At 46.6% G+C, this 19,409-nt stretch overlaps 1 protein-coding gene across 1 annotated transcript in view; it reads left to right on the forward strand.

Annotated features, from left to right (window-relative positions):
* The window catches only part of LOC308520098 (solute carrier family 22 member 4), a 43,359-nt gene that overhangs the window by 16,823 nt on the left and 7,127 nt on the right, over positions 1 to 19,409 (forward strand). The window contains exons 2-6 of the mRNA XM_081092586.1: positions 24 to 127; positions 1,666 to 1,820; positions 9,214 to 9,385; positions 13,551 to 13,677; positions 16,310 to 16,410. Of these exons, the coding sequence (XP_080948712.1) occupies positions 24 to 127; positions 1,666 to 1,820; positions 9,214 to 9,385; positions 13,551 to 13,677; positions 16,310 to 16,410 (659 nt within the window). The remainder of the gene's footprint in view (positions 1 to 23; positions 128 to 1,665; positions 1,821 to 9,213; positions 9,386 to 13,550; positions 13,678 to 16,309; positions 16,411 to 19,409) is intronic.

Consider the following 19,409-nt stretch of genomic DNA (forward strand, 5'->3'; position numbering starts at 1 on the left):
ACCTCGCGCTGTTTCCCTGGCAGTGGAACCTGGTGTGTAAGGAAGACTGGAAGACGCCGCTCACCACCTCCCTGTTCTTCGTGGGCGTGCTCCTTGGCTCCTTCTTTTCCGGACAGCTGTCAGACAGGTAAGGAGGCGAGGAGGAAAGTGGGATGGGGCCCCTTGTCAATCCCTGTTTGTCTTGGGATTGAACTGAATGCAAGGTGTTTCCACCCAGAGAAAGGAGGCCCCTCAGGCCAACAAGTCCATGACAGGAGCAGCCATGATGCCTCCTAATCTTCCTACACCCAGCCCCTTCCCAGGACCCACTGGGAAGTGGATCCTCATATTACCAAACTCTTCAAAAAAGGTGCGCTGCTGCCCGGCCGGTGCGGCTCAGTGGTTGAGCGTCAACCTATGAACCCGGAGGCCATGGTTCCATTCCCAGTCAGGGCACATGCCTGGGTTGTGGGCTCAATCCCCAGTGGAGGACATACAGGAGGCAGCTAATCAATGATTCTCTCTCATCATTGATGTTGCTATCTCCCTCTCCCTCTCCCTTCCTCTCAGAAATCAATAAAAAATTATATTATTTTTAAAAAGGTACACTGCCATCACCATGCCTCCCACCCCGTCCCTAACTCTTGGATGACATGATCTATCCACAAACAGCCGTAAGCCAGAGTCAGGGCCAGACAGTGAGCAACGGCTTGCTAATGTGCACCACCTCTGCTGTGGACCGGGCCCTGACCAGGCACGGGGGCCACAGAGCTGATCTCCAGCTCACAGTCTTGAGGAGCAGGCATCACAGCTCCAGGGGAAATGCCCACTGACCCCTGAATGGTCTGTGGGGATAGAGCAGGAAGGCGGGAATGCTAAATGGCAGTGTTGGGAAGATGCCCAGAGAGGGGGCTGTGCCTCCCCTGCAAAGCCGAATAGGACCCCAAGCTCAACAGCCTGAGACCTGAGTTTGGAAAATGGGGTGGGAGACTGTTCTGCTAACATCTGTGATCCGTTTCTCCCATCGGTGACTATCAAAATGTGAAATTAAGATTTAAGCCAACTACAGGGTTGCTAATGAATGTTCCTGGAAGCTACACTTCCCACAGAGCAGTGGTTCACAATTTTGGTTACACATTATACTCACTTGGAAAAATTGTTTAAATCCCAATGTCCAAACTGCATCCCAGACATAAGAATCTTGGGAGGCGGGTACAGGCTCCAGCATTTTCTGAAGGTGATTCCAAGTGCAGCCAAGGTTGAAGACCGCTGCCATAGAGGGAGTCTTGGTTCTGGACACATAGAGGTCCCGTGCTGCTGATAGGAGATGTGCCTGCTGTCTGTGCAGTACCTACCTTCTAGAAATGTGGTGGCAGCTTCTACCTGTGGCTCATTCTCAAGTGATTTCCACGTGGTCCTTGCATAAGTTGCTCTGTGCTTTTGAAATGTGGTGGTTCCACAGGAGGCTTAGACTCTCACAAGGTAACTCCTGGGCAGATGGATGCCTGAGACCTCACCAAGGAGGCACCTGAGAGGATGTGGACGACAGAGAGAAAACCCTGTCCTAACCCCTCCCCCGAGAATGAAGTCTGCAGCAGTGCCCGACTCGGTGCCTCCCACACGCCCGAGTTGCAGTGCCTCCGTGACCTGCCCCGGCCATGTTTTGTGCTGTGCTATCCTCTACAGGTTTGGCAGGAAGAGCATCCTCTTTGCAACCATGGCTGTGCAGACTGCCTTCAGCTTCCTGCAGATTTTCTCCACCAACTGGGAGATGTTCACCGTGTTATTTGTCATTGTCGGCATGGGCCAGATCTCCAACTATGTGGTCGCCTTCATTCTAGGTAGGAATGGCTTCTTACCCTTGGGGCTTCTCCTGCCAGCCCGCTGAGAGGCCCGGGAAGAGGGGGGCATGGAAAAGGGCACAGGGGGTGCTCTTACCCAGCACAGAAGGAAGCACCTCAGCCTATGAGCTGTGCTTCCAAAATGGGATCAGCTTGGGATGTGGGGGTGGGGGGCCTGTAGCCACAGGCTCTTTGATCAGACATGGACAAGGCAGGCACTCACAGGGAGCCAGCTCTGTGCCGGGTCCTGAAATGTGGTGGCGACTAAGAGTTCAGGCTGGTGGGAACCAGCTACATAATAACTGAGACACATTTCAGGAGCACAGGGCTTGAGAGAGGCATAAAGTGGGGGGCATTGGGGGAGGGATTTCTGTGATCTGAGCTGTGAAAGCTTGAGACTTCTGCCTGGGACAGGGCAAAGAGTGTTCCTGGTAGCTGTGCATAGCCCATGGAGGGACTTAGGAGAGTTGGTGTGGCCAGTACACAGGTGGGAGAGGCACATATCAGACCGGAGTTCAGTGCCAGCCCGCCACCGTTGAGCAGATTGGCTCTCCCCCTAGAGCATACTGGTATCAGCTGTGTGCAGGACCAGCCTGGTTGCTGATAGTAGTCCTGTCTCCGAGCAGCTGCCTTGCTTTTGGAATATGAGGCTGCAAGCCTAAGGCCACGAGAATGTCCCCAGGGCCCTCACCAGCTTTTCCTGGGAGGAAGTGAAGTGAGCTCCATGCAGGTTGATCAGGGACTCCACAGGCGTGAGGGTCCCTAACATGCTCTCAGCCCACCTGCTCTCTGAACAGGTGAGAGGAGGGGACACCTCTGGGACAACAGACACCAAATGCCATGTCTAGTGTGATAATATATCATTGTGGGCTCGCTGCTATCCCAGTTTATCCCTATTGTCACAGTGTAATTATTAGCAGTACACCTTTAATGAAAGGTGCACGATGCTTCTTATCTCAAAAGTCGATCTGCTAAGATGATTCTAATCCCTTTTGAGTGTGGATGACTCATTGGATTTGGAGGTGCTGTGTTTTCTTAGTTGAGGATGTGTACACCCTTTGTCGGGTTGCCAAGATGGAATCATTCAAATTCCACTCCTTTAATCATTTGTGAGGAGCCCTTGCCATGGGCCCAGCCTCGGTGTCTACCGAGGGGAGGGGAGGGCATGTTGAAGCCACATGGACCTGGTAGATAGCACCTCTTCACCAGCGCCAGCAGGAAGGGGCCTCTCTTTTCCCTGTAGGGGGAAAGAGAGGAGCAAGTGGTTTTTTTTGTTTGTTTGTTTTTTAAGAAAGGCATTTGTATAAGGGACACAGACCTTCAGGACAATGATGCTGGAAACCAGAGATTGGAGGAATTTGGGGACCGAAATTGTCTGATGGGCCCCAAGGACACAGGGTTTTGGGGCACAGCAAAGTCTATCCTTCTCATTGTCTAAATTCCCCAGAATCTGTCTTCCTTGTGGTGACGTTCCTAGTATCTGAGAAGCCCAATGTATGGCTCTGCTTGGGCCAGAGACTAAACAGGCTTCCTCAAAACAGAGAGCTCTGCCAGAGGCCAGCACACCCTGGCAGGAGGACACAAAGGACCATCGGAAGTAGAAGGCAGAGAATTGTGGTGAAGCCAGGGAGGCCCTGTTATTGGGATTGGGAGCCAGGTGGGGTTTGTGCCAGGCACGGCCTCCCTCAGGTTCTGCTGAGTGGCCAGCAGTGAGATCCGCCTTTCCAGTGGCACCGGGTGCTTCCGGAGGCCACGGAGCCTTCCCTGTATGACCGGATGAGGCCGTGGCAGCCCACCCTACGTGTCCTGCAAGGAAGCCCGCCCAGCCGGCCCTGACACTACAACCGACTCTCCTCCCAACCTACTCCCCTCCTAACCTACTCCCCTCCCAACCTACTCCCCTCCCAACCTACTCCCCTCCCAACCTACTCCCCTCCCAACCTACTCCCCTCCCAACCTACTCCCCTCCCTGCTGCCCATGCTGAGACGAGGGAGAGGGCCAGGGGGAAGGAAGATCAGTCAGAGCCTAGATGTCCCAGCCAGGATCAGCAGGCAGGACGCTGGGTGCAGCATCGGCCTGGGCCTGGGGCTGTGGAAGGGTGCTCGTGAGCCTCCCTGGCTGTCATTTTACTCAGCTGTGCTCTGTGGGAAGCTGCTGACTTTGTGTCCTTGTACGAGACGCTTTGTGTTGGGTTCTCAGATCTGAACCTTCTTAAGAGAGTCACTGAAAACCAAACTGACTCTGGAACCTGCGGGCTCCCTCAGCGCCTGGGGTGTGGTGAGTGACAGGACCAGTCAGTACAGGGCACACTGTGGCTGGCTTACCCACAGCACAGCAGCTCCCTCTGGCGTTTCAGGGCTAACATGGTGAGTTTCTGGTTTTGACTAAAATAAAGCAAAGCTTGGAGTCTGGGCTCACCAGTTCTGTCTAGGCCTTCACTTTGCCCTCTGGCTCTAGAGAAGAGTTGGCAAGACTTTCGATGATGATCTCCAGTTTTAAGAGTCTTCACAGTAACATTAATTCAAGGAGCTGAATTACTCCCATTCTCTAAGTGGTGCAGAAATGGATCTCCTTGCTCTGCTTTTTAAGAAGCCTGCCAGAGTCATTGCGAGAAGAGCAATGCCACCCAAGGGAACATAAAGGGGCTCCCCCTGGAGAGGAGGAATGGGGCTGGTTTAGGAGGAAATGACCGCTCAGGACAAAGGGCACTGGTCCTCCCCACACTCCAGCTGCTATTACAGCCTACTACTGTTTCCCAGAAATAACGCCTTCAACCAGTCCACAGCCTGTGGGTAAAATGCCAGCGGCATCCCTCATAACTAGCTGCTTAAATTTATTTCACACACTTAACTGCTTCCTGTCTGGGATGATCCATTAATTTTAATATTTTCCCAGTACTCTTAACATCAACCTCCTATTCAGTACTTGTTCCAATATGTTGAACTATTTAAAGCTCTGATAGTTCCTTTGATAAGTATGCAACTGATTGCATCTTCCTTTATTATTTTGGCTACCAGAAAGCTCAGGAAAAATTGAAATTTAACTATACCAATTATGCAGCCTTTATCAGTCACATATTTTTAAATGTTTTTAAATTGAGATATAATTTGTATACCATAATACTCTTTTACAGTTTATCACTCAGTGGTTATTGGTATACTTACAATGTTGTACAACTATCAACTCTATTTAACTCCAGAATGCTTCATCAACCCCGAAACACACCCTGTACCCATTAGCAGCCACTCCCCACTCCCCTCTTTCCCCAGCACCTACAACCACTAATGTACTTTCTGTCTATATCGATTTGTCTATTCTGGACATTTCTGAGAAATGGATTCATATAATATGTGGCCTTTGTGATGAAGTCCTTCACTTAACATTTTCAGGGTTGGTCCATGTTGTAGCATGAATCAATATTCCACTGTAAGAACATGCCACATATTGTTCATCCATTCATGAGTGGATGGATATCTGGGTTGTTTCCACTTTTGGACTGTTATGAATAACTATAGGCCCAGTGCACAAAATCTGTGCACGGGTAGGGTCCCTAGGGGCTGCCAGCTGCCAGCTGGGGTCTCCTTCCCCATGGTTGGCTGGCTGGCCCCGCCCCCTGGTTGAACTCCCAGTCAAACTCCAGGTTGAATTCCCGGTAGAGGAGACAATTTGCATATTAGGCTTTTATTATATAGGATGTGCTATGAACATTCAAGTACGATATTTTTGTGGATATGTTTTCAGTACTCTAGAGTATGTACCTAGGAGTGGAATTGCTGGGTCTTATGGTAATGTATGTTTAACCATTTAAGGAACTGACAGACTCTTTTTCCAAAGTGATCAGTTGCAAATTTTTATACTTTACTCTAGGACATAACTTTTAACCTTTATTTATATTTTATTTTAATGCTATCATCATTTTATTACATTGAAAATCTTCAAGGGATGAAATGGGGTAGAAATACATTTAAAAAGATGCAGAAATTTGCTGATACCCCTTGTTTGCACTGCACTATGTGAGGGAAGAAGCAAGGACTCACTCCTATTTTCAAAGAGTTCACATCTGGTTGGCAGAGGCTGAGAATACAGTTATTACTAAGGACATGGGTCATCATGGGTGAGGCAGGAGGGAGGGGGCGTGCAGGTAACTTTTATGGGTATACGCAGAGATAGGAAAGGTTACTTGTGAAGGTTCATCAAGGGCAGATAGGAGGCCCTGAGCAGGAGAATATTTGTTAATTTGAAGAGACTTCTGAGTATTTTCTGGGGAGCAAAGAGAGGTTTTGCTGCCTTCCATTGGGTCTCTTGGTCAAAGGCACTGTGCTTCCCATCATTCCCCTAACACCTAGCACATTTCAACTGTTTGACCAGAATAAAGGAATTATGTCCTTGAGTACCTACCATATGCCAGACACTCTACAAGTCACTTTACATACGTTATCTCAGTTCCCATAGTAATAACGTCATAAAGTAGGACTGTGAGTCACTTGAATAACAAATGAGCATCAAGGAGCCCAGGAACCCCTGGGTCCTACCTCATATCCTGGCGACTGCACCATGATCGTGTTTCTTGGCCTGAGGTCAGCGGCAGGCCTCTGTTGGTCATTCATGGAGGGGCAGGTCTTGCCTCCACAGGGAATGGATTCAGTAGTGCCTGACTGGATCCGTGATTGACTACCACAGAAAGGCCCGATCAGTGTGGAAGTGAGGCTGGCCCTCTCTGAGTCCCTCCTTCTTGGAGAGAGTGCTCAGATAGTTGGTGGTGGCAGTCAGTGGGCAAACATTCTGGCCAAAATGCCCCTTTAGCTTAGATGTCAGAGTTTTACTCCTGAGAGGCACTCAGAGGCCCTACCAGACCAAGACCAACTGGTCTCCAGCTGGTTCAAAGACCAGCCCAGGCAAATAAAATGCAAATCCTCCCTTCTGAAAGGAGATATGGCCTCACTCACGTGTGTCTCCTCCGGAATCTCAGTTGAAGGTCTGCTCAATAGGGCCTAGGCTCTGTCCCAGATTATTTTTTTCTAGACGTTACCCATAGGTCAAACAGACCAGACTTGCCCGGTCAGTGTTGCTCAGTGGTTGAGTGTTGACCTATGAGCCAGGAGGTCACGGTTCAATTCCTGGTCAGGGCACATGCCCAAGTTGTAGGCTTGATCCCCAGCAGGGGGCATGCATGAGGCAGCCAATCAATGATTCTGTCTCTTGATTGATGTTTCTATCCCTCTCTCCCTCTCACTTCCTCTCTCTAAAATCAATAAAAATATATTTTTTTAAAAAAACAGACCAGACTTAAATCCTGGCTGCCCCATTTATTACATGTGTGTGAAGTTAGGCAGTGTATTCCAACTCTTTAAGTCTCAGCAGATTACATTATAAGATAGAAGTAATATCTTTCTATAATTATTGTGAAGATTCAAAAAGATAATACAGGTAAACACTTAATCTGGAACCTGACACAAAGTGCCTACTCAAAAAAAAAGCTAGCTATGAAGATGATGATGATGGTGATGATGGTGATGGTTTAGGAAGGTGATTATCTAAAAGTCAGAGAGCAGAAAGTCGTGCTAACAAGCAACTGTTCAGGTTCATGCCATCCACATTGCTCCATGCACAGAAAGGCAAAGAGGTAGATTTACGAAGCATCTGTCCCCCATGGTTACTCAGCAAAGTCAGAACAACTCTGTTCTGGCCTGGGACCCAAACTTAGAGAGGGAGATGATCCAGGAATCTAGTGGTATAACTTCTCTCTCTCATCAGGGGCATGGAACTATGAGGGAGCTCCCTTGGCCTCATGAGTCTACAAGATTTCTCACATGGTCCTGTGCACTGTCTGTTCTCCGCAATCAAATCCTCTGCCACTTCACTTCTGAATCTCTGCTCAGGAATAAAACACCCCCCCATTCATTTCTACGTCATCATAATCACAGGCAAAGTGTTTAGAAACCATGGCATGGGCAGTCTTCCTATGGAGTGGTAGGAAGGTCATTAATGCAGTAAGAAAAGATCTGGAAATAACATTCGTGATCCTCACAATGGTCAGGCCCGATCCTTGGAAATGAGTTTAGAGGCTGAGAAGTGCCTGGGTGGTTGGGTCTCTTGTCCACAGTCTAGGATGAGAGGGGCACGCAGTACTGGCCATGTCTATCAGTCTGGTTTTAGAAATGGCTGTTTCAGAGGGAGCCTCAGAGGCGTATGGCGCAGTCAGGCTGAGTAAGGAGGAAGTGGGGCAGGGGCTGGGACAGGAAGGCATGGGAAATCAGTAATTTAACTACTTCTCTGTAATTAGCCCCTTATTCCTTAGTCTGTGCTTAGGGCATTTCAACATGGTTGAGAAAACCTGTCTTGAATGCCAAACCTGAATAATGTTTGAATGGTCAATTTTGTGTTTTCCGGGCTACTTCTGTGTAGTGGTGGGAAGACCTCAAACAAAAGGCGGGGGCGCTTGCCGTTGGACAGATCTCCGCCCCTGGGGACCACGAGTGGACTCTGTGGAGAGGGCCTGGAGCTTCGGGACAACAGAGGGAGCTTGTTCTTGGATTCTGAAGGGCGGGCGGCGTCTCTGGGAGAACTGGTGCCAAGCCAGCCATTGTGGCTCTGAGCAGAGCAGGACCCAGCAGCCACCTGCATGTCCTTTCCCAAAACAGGGCCCAGCACCAAGCAGTCTTGGGTCTTTGTGCTGTTCTGGGAAAGCGCAGTGGAGTTTCCTGCGTGTGTGGCCAGCTCCAGGGCCGCTGTCTGCCGGGCCAGCAGACCTGCGCCTTCTTTCTTTCCTGGTCTAAATGGCCTGTGTCTGCCTGGGGCTGATCCCTGGGCACAATGTGGCTGTAGGGGAACGAGCCCCTGGCTCCGGGGCCTGTTCTGTGCACATTCCAGAGCCAGCTGGATCCCATGTATCACTTCTCAGGGCTCACGGGAGGCTGAGAGTGTCCGAGCCCCACTCAGTGACTGAGCTCTCCAGTGCCTGTGTCTGTGCGGTGGAGAACAGTGGGAAAGGCTCAAGGCACGGTGCCCCCGCAAAACGCCTCAAAAGAGCCCCCACTGTCTCCTGGACCACCTCTTGCTCCTCACCCTGGGGCTCTGGTTTTGGAAATGTGGCATTCCCAGAAGAGGTTACTTCTTGGGGCTGGGCTTGCTATTTCTAAGACATGAAATGATCTTTAAAAAAAAAAAATCTATGGCTCTTTTAAAATGAAAACTTAGCTTTCCATAAGGTGATAAGTCTTGAGTCATTTCCCACCTTCCTCCACCCTGACCACTCCTGCCCTGGGCTATGAAACAAACGCCTTTTCCCTTCTGTAAGTGACTACAGTTTGAACTCTAACTGCCAGGTAATGATGTATAAAGCAAATATTAAAGTGAGTTAAAATGCTAATATTCCTCCCTTGTTTTGAACAGGAACAGAAATTCTTGGCAAGTCAGTTCGTATTATATTCTCTACGTTAGGAGTGTGCACATTTTTTGCAGTTGGCTACATGCTGCTGCCACTGTTTGCTTACTTCATCAGAGACTGGCGGATGCTGCTGCTGGCGCTGACCGTGCCGGGGCTGCTGTGCGTCCCGCTATGGTGGTGAGTGTGGCTCAGCCCCAGACAGCCCCCTGCTGCTGGCCAGCACAGCCTGGAGCCGAGAGCCGGGTGCTGACCCTGGTGTGATCTCACTGGAGCTGGCTGAGGCTGGGCCTCAAAGCCCAGAGACTGGCTGGGTGGGTCTGTGTGCTGGGGTTTAATTCTCCTTTGTCCCACGAAGCACCTTCTCAGGAAATCCAGCCTTTGCCCCTCCCCAGTCTTGTCTGCTGTTGGTGGTGGTTTTCATTTGTGGAGATGGTCTTGTTGGGTTTTGTTGTTTAGAACTCCACCGCCCCTCCCACCCCAGGTGTTTTGACACTTTTCTCTAGGAACTCTCTTTCTCCCTGTGGACTCAACTAATGTAGTTTCTGTCCTCCAGCATCTAAGGAGTGCCTGTTTATCTGCTTTATCTAGAAAGGCGAGAGAATTACTTCCCTTTAGTGAGTTGTCAGAGAAATGACCTCTTCTCTCCTCCCTCAACCCGCCAACCCCATTTTGACACATGAGTATGGGAATCACACAATCACAAAATCACTAGCCCCTAGTTCCGTGGGAGATTTCAGGTGAGAGAGTAGATTAAGAAAAAGGGAATCTGGTCCCAGCCACACCCTCTTTTTGGGGATTCCCCATTTCTTTGGTTTTTTCACATTTAAGTAAGAGGAAAAGGGATTTCCTCCATCGCTGGGTCTGGCTCTCTTTCTCTCTCTCTCTCTCTCTCTCAATTCTTTTTTGTTTGGTTTCAGGACATCGAAATCAAATCTCCAAGCAGTGCCCTGGTCAGTGTAGTTCAGTGGTTAGAGCGTTGGCCCATGCACCAAAGGGTTTCAGGTTTGGTTCCCAGTCAAGGGCAGGTACCTAGGTTGCAGGTTCGATCCCTGGGTTCAGTTGAGGAGTGTGCAGGAGGCAACTGATGTGTGTGTCTCTCACATCAATGTCACCCCCTCTCTCCCTTCCATTCTCTCTAAAAATCAATGGGAAAATATCCTCAGATGAAGATTAACAACAGCAACAACAAATATCCCAGCAGTGACTGTTTTTATCGAACTGTTTGAGTCCTACCTACTTGCACACAGTGAATGCTCCTTTGATCACTTTTTGGAACTCACAATTTAGACTAGCCCTCCTGGTTGCCCTGTCCTGTGGACACGCTGCCTGGAGAGGTGCCTGTAAGTCCATTATCTTGCTGCAAGTGTTGTGCAGCCATAGAGGCTGATAGGTAGCACATATTGGCCTTGTTGAACCAGATGGCTCAGGTTGGACCCACTCCAAGCTACTATCTCATGACTTCTAAAACTCTGTGGTTTACCAGTGTAAATTTTTGCCATGGGTGTGCATGGGGGGAGAGAGCACCTTTCCCCCCTTATTTCCCTGGAATGTGAGAGACAGTGTGTGAAAGGTTAGCTACTATTCTGATTTGGAGGTTTCCTCTGAAACCCAGTCTGATGATTAGGAAAGCTTATGGTGAATAAGGGCAGGCCATCATCTGCACAGCTCTGCCTCCGAGGAAAGCAAGGGCCATTTTCCGGAAGAGGAGTCACCATCATCATCATCATCATCACACCCTCTACCCACAACTCCTTGCTAACTGAATCTAGTGTAAATGCTTTTGGTGACCCAGTGCTCTCTGAAGACACAAGACAAGATTATTCATAGGTCATTTTCTGCCTCTTCAGATGAATGATTTTAATAATTTACGTTCCCTGGCTCTCATCCTTTTGGCATAAGAGACCAGTACTTTTAAAATATGTTATAATCAAACTTTTAACTATATACTCCTCTCAGAGGAGAGAGAGAGAGAGAGAGAATGAGAATAAAAATAGAAGGGTTCTGATTAAGAGATTAGTAGGGATTTTAATTTGTGGGACTGGGATCTTTCCCTCAGAACCAAATAGCAAGCACAGCAAGGAATAACTCTGATAGGTCAGCCCCTTGAGTTTCCAGCTGAGAAGGCCCATCCCATGAGGAGCGGCCTCACTCTTGCCCTAAAGAGAGTCCTATCTTCTGCTGCCCACTGGCTGGTCCGGGAGTGCTCCTGGCTATGGGCACACTGTTCAGGGCCAGCACTAACAAGCTGCCTGCTGGTCCTGCAAGGTTAAAACAATAGCCTTGCCATTTTCCTACAAAAACAAAATCACTTTGTTCTGAACATCTTGTCCTTATGATGCTGGAGTGATGGGCTGGGATGGTGTGGGGATGCTTCGGGCTGCCGGGCTCTCTGCCACCCGTCAGTGAGCGACACAGACTTTCCAGCAACCCCCGCCCCTGTTCATTGTGAATTAAAACTACAGAGAGACTACCGTGTACAACCTCGCGTGGTGCTCCACTGACTTTATAAGTGATCAGCTAGACTTGATTCTTCGTACACCAACACCCATGACAGCTCAGTAGTAGGGATTGCAGTCAGCTTGAGTACGTGGCTGGAAATGGGAGGGGAACAGAGTCATTGCAGGTGGCTTGGGGATTTTTTATGCCCCAAGTTCCCTTTAAAAGGTTTGCCCACAAGTTTAAATGAAGTATGTGATAGAGGGTGGGGAGGGAGCCCATAGATGCAATGTGGGGAAAGCTTTGCAATATCCAGCTGCCTACATATTAGGAACCTGAGGCCAATGATGGCCCTCAGGGCCTGTAGTAAGAAAGATGGGATATTTTTAGAACAACCTGGTTGGGGAAAGATATTGCTCAGAAGCCAAAGTGCCCTGATGTACACTGTGGCTGTGTAGTAAGACCCCTCATTCTGCACTAAGACAGTAGTCACTCGCCACATGCTGCTTTTTAAATTAAAATTGATTAAAAGTAAATGAAATTAAAATTCATTTCCTCAGTCACACTAGCTCAAGAGCTGCATGTGGTTAGCGGCTACTGTACTGGACAGCCCAGCTCTAATTCTGAAGGTCAGTGACCTGACATCATCATGGTTGCAACGGGGACCACGTAAGGGCATCTTCTGAAAAATGCAAACTGGGTTCAGTTTTCAGCCATTGTGCTGGGAGGCCGGGACAGGGAGCTGGGGTTGGCTATTTGATCGGTTGTCTTTTGCTCTGAGGCCATTCCTCTTGAGGCTTTGGAGGGGCCCATTTAAGTATAGGAGGCCTCTGTATCTGCTACACGTAATTTACTTTCTACTATAACTAAGTACTGATGAATAGGTAAGGAAAACAAGAGCCGGCAGAAGAATGGCTAAGAGATCCTAAGAAACAAAAACTGGGAAGGAATGTTAAAATATAAATAAATATGTGCATGATGAAAATAAATAGAAAAGGAAAAAATAGAAAAATTAGGAAAGAAGTCAACTGTGTTTGACCATCAATTAAAATGTAGGAAGCCAAAACCGGTTTGGCTCAGTGGATAGAGCGTTGGCCTGCGGACTGAAGGGTCCCGGGTTCGATTCCGGTCAAGGGCATGTACCTGGGTTGCGGGCACATCCCCAGTAGGAGATGTGCAGGAGGCAGCTGATCGATGTTTCTCTCTCATCGATGTTTCTAACTCTCTATCTCCCTTCCTCTCTCTGTAAAAAAATCAATAAAATATATTTAAAAAAATAAAATAAAATGTAGGAAGATTGTATAATTTTTAAAATTAACTTTCTAGACATTAAAAAAAAAGACAACATTGGCTGTCTCCCCAAATCTGGTTTGGGTGCTCGCTGACCCGGGGCTCTGTTGAAGGTGAGGAGGACAGCCCACAGGAGGCGTCAGGGTGCCCACCTTCTCCACTGAGGACAGGAAGTGCCCGAGGAGCACAGGTGGCCACCTTAACACACAGACTTGGGCGCAGCACCAGCTGGGGCTCCCGGAAGTCTCCTCGGCACGGACACACTGAGCGACACTGGGCTGTGTTTCCCTTGAAGAGCCACACTTGGCTATTACGTTTTTGATGGCCGTCTCCAGCTACCCTGGCTTAAACCCCTGCAGAGTTAACGTTATACCTTGCACTGCTCCTGGCTTCAAATATCACTGATGATCAGTCTTGTGATTTGCTCAGAACTTTGAAATGTGAAAGCGCTTTTATTTATTCCTATAACCAATGGAAATATTATGAGGCCTCAGCTTTAAAAAAACAAACAAACTAGAATTTTACAAAATAAAAATTATTTGGGGAACAACTTATGGTTAATAGTGTCAAACCCTGCCTTTGTGAAAAAGTATAAACCATTAAAAATGAATTCTAGGTTTATTCCTGAATCTCCGCGGTGGCTGATATCCCAGAGAAGATTTAGAGAGGCTGAAGAGATCATCCAAAAAGCTGCAAAAATGAACAATGTAGCGGTCCCGGCGGTGATTTTTGATCCTGTGGAGGTAAGCATTTGCAGATGTTTTCTCTTGAGGTCAGTCACGCATTCTTGATCTTAATGGAATTTAATTTAATTCAATGTATTTTGAGTGCCCACCAGGTACCAGGCTCTATCCAAGGCCTTAGAGACACAACGATGATTAAATTCTGAGATAAAACCCACTATAAAGAGCTGTGTGTGAATTAAATGCAATAATATATGTAAACTGCTTAGCATAAACAAGTGTTAACTAAACATTAGTTCCCTTCCTTTTTGCAAGTTCATCTCCAACTTTTTATTGGTATTGCTCCATACCATTGATGCAGCTACATACTGGTGAATATATATTATATATATACTAGAGGCCCGGTGCACGAAATTCATGCATTGAGTGGAGGGGGTCCCTCAGCCCAGCCTGCACCCTCTCCCAATCTGGGACCCCCTTGGGGGATGTCCGACTGCCGGTTTAGCCCCGATCCCACGGTGGGATTGGGCCTAAACCGGCAGTCAGACATCCCTCTCACAGTCCAGGACCACTGGCTCCTAACCGCTTGCCTTTCTTCCTGCCGTGAGGCACATTGGACCTGAACTGGTTGGGCCCATGGAGGGAAAGGGAGCTTGTGCTTTCCCAAGGCCCAGTCACCTCCCCTGTTCACCTCCCAGGTAGAATCTTCTTTAGGAGGATCTGCAGAGCCCTGCGCCAGCAAATGCAGCCTGCTCGGGATGGTGATGGCAAATCTGCCAGATGCTCATGCTAACCATATGCCTGTTTCCCAGGAGAGGAAACCGAGGTACAGAGCAGTTAAGTAATTTTCCCAGGATCCACAGCTAGAAGTCTCACTCGGTCTCTCCAGTGCAAAAGTGCATGCACTTGCCTGGGCTTTTTTACCTGATACGAGGAGCAGTGGTGTTAACTTGGACAGGAAAGAATGAAAAGTAGTATCATTTGGAAAGCAATCTCAAGCTTCTCAGATTTCCTTTCTGAAGCATCTCCAACTTGCTTGCTGCCTGGTCCAAAGGCATTTTGGTGGCTTCACACAGGCCAAGCATGAGCACTGGATATAAGAATGTTCTTATCCTGAAGTTTCCGAATGTGGCTGCCTATCACAATCACTCAAGGGACCTTAAAATTCAGATTCCCAGGCATCTGCCCCCACCCCCCCAAGAAAGAGTGTGTAATTAAGCAGGTTCAGGTGGGATCCAGCAATCTGCATTTTCACAAGGGCCCTGTGGAAGCACCAAATGTCAGCGTAGGCCTGACTCACAGGCCCTACCTGTGCATAGCACTACTCCCAGAGCCCTCCAGCTTCCCTTCAGCGATGCAGGGGCTTTGCTTTGTGGTCGTAACAGAGCAGCGTGCTCCAAGTAGTGTAGAAGAAACAAGGTAATATGCCTGTGAGCTGCGTGAGGAGGCGTCTGATTATTCCTGAGAGAAGGATGCTAATATCTGGGGAACACCAGCTACAAAGGCGGCTGGCACCCTCACTTTTATTATTGAACCTCCATCCTCAGCCTCGCTGTACACACCATAAAGTCCTTGCACTTTATCCCACAGAGATGCTCCGCCCCAGAGCCTTGTAACGTTTTAGTTTGAATGCTAATAAGCTTGGGTATCTAGATTCCTAACTCATGGCAAATTAACATCAGCAAATTAAAAGTAAAGGAGGGCTCAGAGGGAAGGTGGGGATGGGTAGGTGGGAAGAGATTAACCAAAGAACGTATATGTATCGCCCATGGACACAGACAATAGTGTGGTGAAGGCCTGGGGTAAGGGGCAGGGGCAGGCTAGAAGGGGTCAATGGGGGGAAGGGGGGGACATATGTAATCTTTCAACAATAAAGTTGTTGTTTTTTTAAGTAAAGGAGGGGAGCCCATTGACAGCAGTAAGAAATTACCACTCACCACTGACAGCTGGCATCCTCTCAATGGCTCAGTAATAATGTTAACAGTTAAAATGTATTGGGCATTTACATAGTTCAGGTATATGTTAAGCTATATTTAATCTTCTCAACTCTATATATATATATTGTGGGATATATATATATAGAGGGAATATATATATATTCCCTCCAAAATGTATACACACTTAACAGCTGATAGCTCATTGATATTTCTTACTTTTCAGATTTTACCCATTGGAATTAATTGTTCAAAGTGTGTATACAGTTTTTGGGGGGCATCCTATTTTACAGAGAAGTAAATGGGGGCTGAGAGAGGATAAATAGTAACTTTTCCAAGGTCCCACAGTTAACTCAAATCTGTTCAAGTCTGTTCTGACTCAGAGACCTCAACAAGAAAAGTATAAAAAGCAGACAGGGACCTCAAGGCATATAGCCCTACCAATGCAAGGATCACGACTCAGTGTGATTCAGGTGCCCATAGTGATTGGCATGAGGCAAGGAATGGCTATGCTAGCAGTTAGGCTTTCTATAAGAGACAGTGGAGCCAATGTTATATACGTTAAAGGCTTCTGTCTTAAATTAGCCACAAATATTTGTGTTAGAATAAAGCGTCATATATGTACATGCTCTTATTCCCCGAGAATTCCTGATTTCTAAGCATATTCAAGGTAAAGTGCATAAGTTTTTCCCATGCTGTCATGGCCAAAGATATTTCCTCACTAGCTCTTAATCTCATGGTTATTTGCATTATTTTAGCTACAGGAGCTAAGACCCCTGAAGCAGGAGAAAGTTTTTATTCTGGACCTGTTCAGGACAAGAAATATTGCCACAATAACCATTATGTCTATACTGCTATGGTAAGTAATAAGTGATCTGGAAGTGTGATATACAGCACATAAGTATACGACTAATTTTCTTTAATTCAGGGGAACATCAGGACAAGGCCTGGGTCTTCATGAGACAAAATAAAAATTATCTATATATATAAAAGGCTAATATGCTAAGTGTCTGACTGTCCAACCGGTCACAATGACTTGCACTGACCACCAGGGGGCCGATGCTCAATGCAGGAGCTGCCATGATGCACACTGGCCATTTACAGAGAAACAGCACCACAGACCTGGAGCCCACAAAGCAATACTTAGCTTCTCCCAAGTGGGACACAGGCCCCGCCACCACCCCAGAGCGACAGTCCACCAAATCGCAGCAGACCCCATGGCGCAAAATGCAGCCCACAGCCCAGCCTGGAAACAGTGGCTGTAGGCCCTGGGTAATGACGTCGCGTAGCAATGCCCAGCTTCCTCTCCCTACCAACTAGCCTCCTTGCAGTTTCTTCAGCCCAGGAACATGACTTGCTTTATAGCCAGGTGCAAACATTTTACACTTTAACAAAATGTCTGTGAAGCATTTTCCTGTGCCTTATCTCATTTGATCCTCACAGAAGTCCTGGAGTAGGTAGATAGGAGACTTGGTGGAATCCTATTTTCTTTTCATTAGCCAGAAAATAGAGATTTAGAAAGCTTAGAAACTTGACCAAACTGAAAAGAAGTAAAAAATGGTGGAGCTTGAAAATGACTTCAGGTTTTCTCACTGCGCAGAATATAGTCAAACACTGCTGCAGTTAAATATTTTATCTTTTGTTCTCCCTGCATGATCTACAATAATAATCTGCTTCGTGTTGATATTTACTGCTGTGTTGCTGACACCTGAAAGAGAAGTTGGGGTGCTTCACTGGGCTGGAAAAGTTTAAATCAAAAAGGAGGTCTAATTAAGCAAGTTTATTCTATATATATAAGAGGCTAAGTTGACTCGCCTGTGCAGCGATACATATAAAGCTTTCACTGGACCAATCGCATGTGTGTGTTTTGATCTGTTGTTGATCGTGAATTTCATTGACACTTCCATTATAGAGAAAGGGCGAATGGCGATATTAAAATATTTCTTCTAATTAATTTCTTTTCAATGTGCACGAATTTGTGCACTGGGCCACTAGTAAAATTTTAAGTTATTTGGAGATGACTCAATTCAATTCATGGAACTGGATACTAAAAAAATAAGTCACAGGGAACAATAAAGTCTGCTGCACTGTGGCCCACAGGGAATGGGTCCCTCCATTGGGATTAAGGCTAATGATGTCCTTGGTGCCTGAAGCCAAGATTCTAATTCAGCTCCTACTTCCTGAAGCTATACTGGCAATTGAACAGGAAGATTGGAATAACCTGAACCCCCTACTGCCTAGATTGGAGTTTGTTTTTGTTTTTAAATAATCCTCACTGGAATATATGTTTATTGATTTTAGAGAGGGGGGATGGAGTGGTGTGGAGAGAAACTTATGGGCCCCGACTGGGGATTGAATCTGCAACCTAAGTACATGCCCTGACTGGGTATTGAACCCAAACCTTTTGGTGTACAGGACAATGTGCCAACCAACTGAGCCACCTGGCAAGGGCCCAGATTAAGGTTTTGACAAACTTTTTATACCTGCCAATTGCAAACTACCAAGTGATTTTTTAAAAATTCTTTTATATATATATATATATATATATAATTATTTTATTATTTATATAATTATATTATATATATATATAATTTTAATTGACTTCAAAGAGGAAGGGAGGGAGTGAGAGAGACAGAAACATTAATAATGAGAGAGAATCATTGATTGGCTGCTTCCTGCATGCCCCACACTGGGGATCAAGCTCACAACCCTGGGCATGTGCCCTAACAGGGAATCAAACTGTGATCTCCTGGTTCATAGGTTGACGTTCAACCACTGAGCCACACCGGCAGGCTACCGAGAGATTTTAAGGCATCAAAATAATGAATTGACTTTGTAGACTAGTTTTAATAATAGATCTGCCAAGAAATGAGGAAGAAGAAAATAAAGCATGCCTATCCCATGATGGCAACAGAAAGAAAGATGATTGTCATAACTAGTAGGTTCAGACTGCAGCGAGTCTATTTTTAGGGCCATCCCGTTTTGCAGTTCGAGGAAACCCATGACAGAGCTTATGACTGAATTAAGCAAATGTGTCCAGGCACCTGGCTTTCCTCCCTCACTGTAGGCCTCCTTAGTTCACACCTGTCAGCATAGGCACTGGTTTTTATCTAAGCTGCTCTTATTACCAAATGTGAAAATCAGTAGGATTCCTAGAGCAATCAAGTTTAATTTTTGTTGTATTTTGGAATAGCCCTTGTGCTACCCAACCTAATAAAGTAGGTATAAAAATCTCCAACAGTGTCCTGAAAAGATTCTTCAGATATCCTTTGCTTTCATTCAAGTGAATAATAAGCAAACTTCTGCACAGGGCAGTGATTTTTCCACAGAGAAGGTTTTCCGTGGATGTTAACTATAATGACAGGATATATGGTGTGCACTTTGTAATACTTTGAAGCATTATGGGTCTCCATTCTGTCCCCTAAAGTGAGTTTTACTAAACCTTTTGGAATTGACTATAAGTAGATTCCACAGTATTATCTATGTTTCTCCTTTTCCTTCTTGTTTTTTGGTAAGAATTAAGTCTGGATTTTATGTTCACTGACATGACTGACATACATTCTTTCTTCAAATAATAGCTCTAATGAAGATGTACAAACTGTTCAGGAAATATTGAAATATAAAATTAACTAGACCAGGGTAGATGTTTTTGTGTACTGGTATATCTAGACTTGTGCTGTCCAATAGAACTTTTTGCAGTGATGAAAATGGTTTTATCTGTGTTGTCCACTATAGTAGCCACTAGCCACGTGTGGCTATTAAGCAACTGAAGGGTGGCTAGTGCAATGGAGGAACTGATTCTTTGATTTTTTTTCTTTTAAATTTTTTTATTGTTGTTGTTAATCCTTACCCGAAGAT

The sequence above is a fragment of the Myotis nattereri genome (assembly GCF_964212035.1).
Source record: "Myotis nattereri genome assembly, chromosome: 5".
NCBI lineage: Eukaryota > Metazoa > Chordata > Mammalia > Chiroptera > Vespertilionidae > Myotis > Myotis nattereri.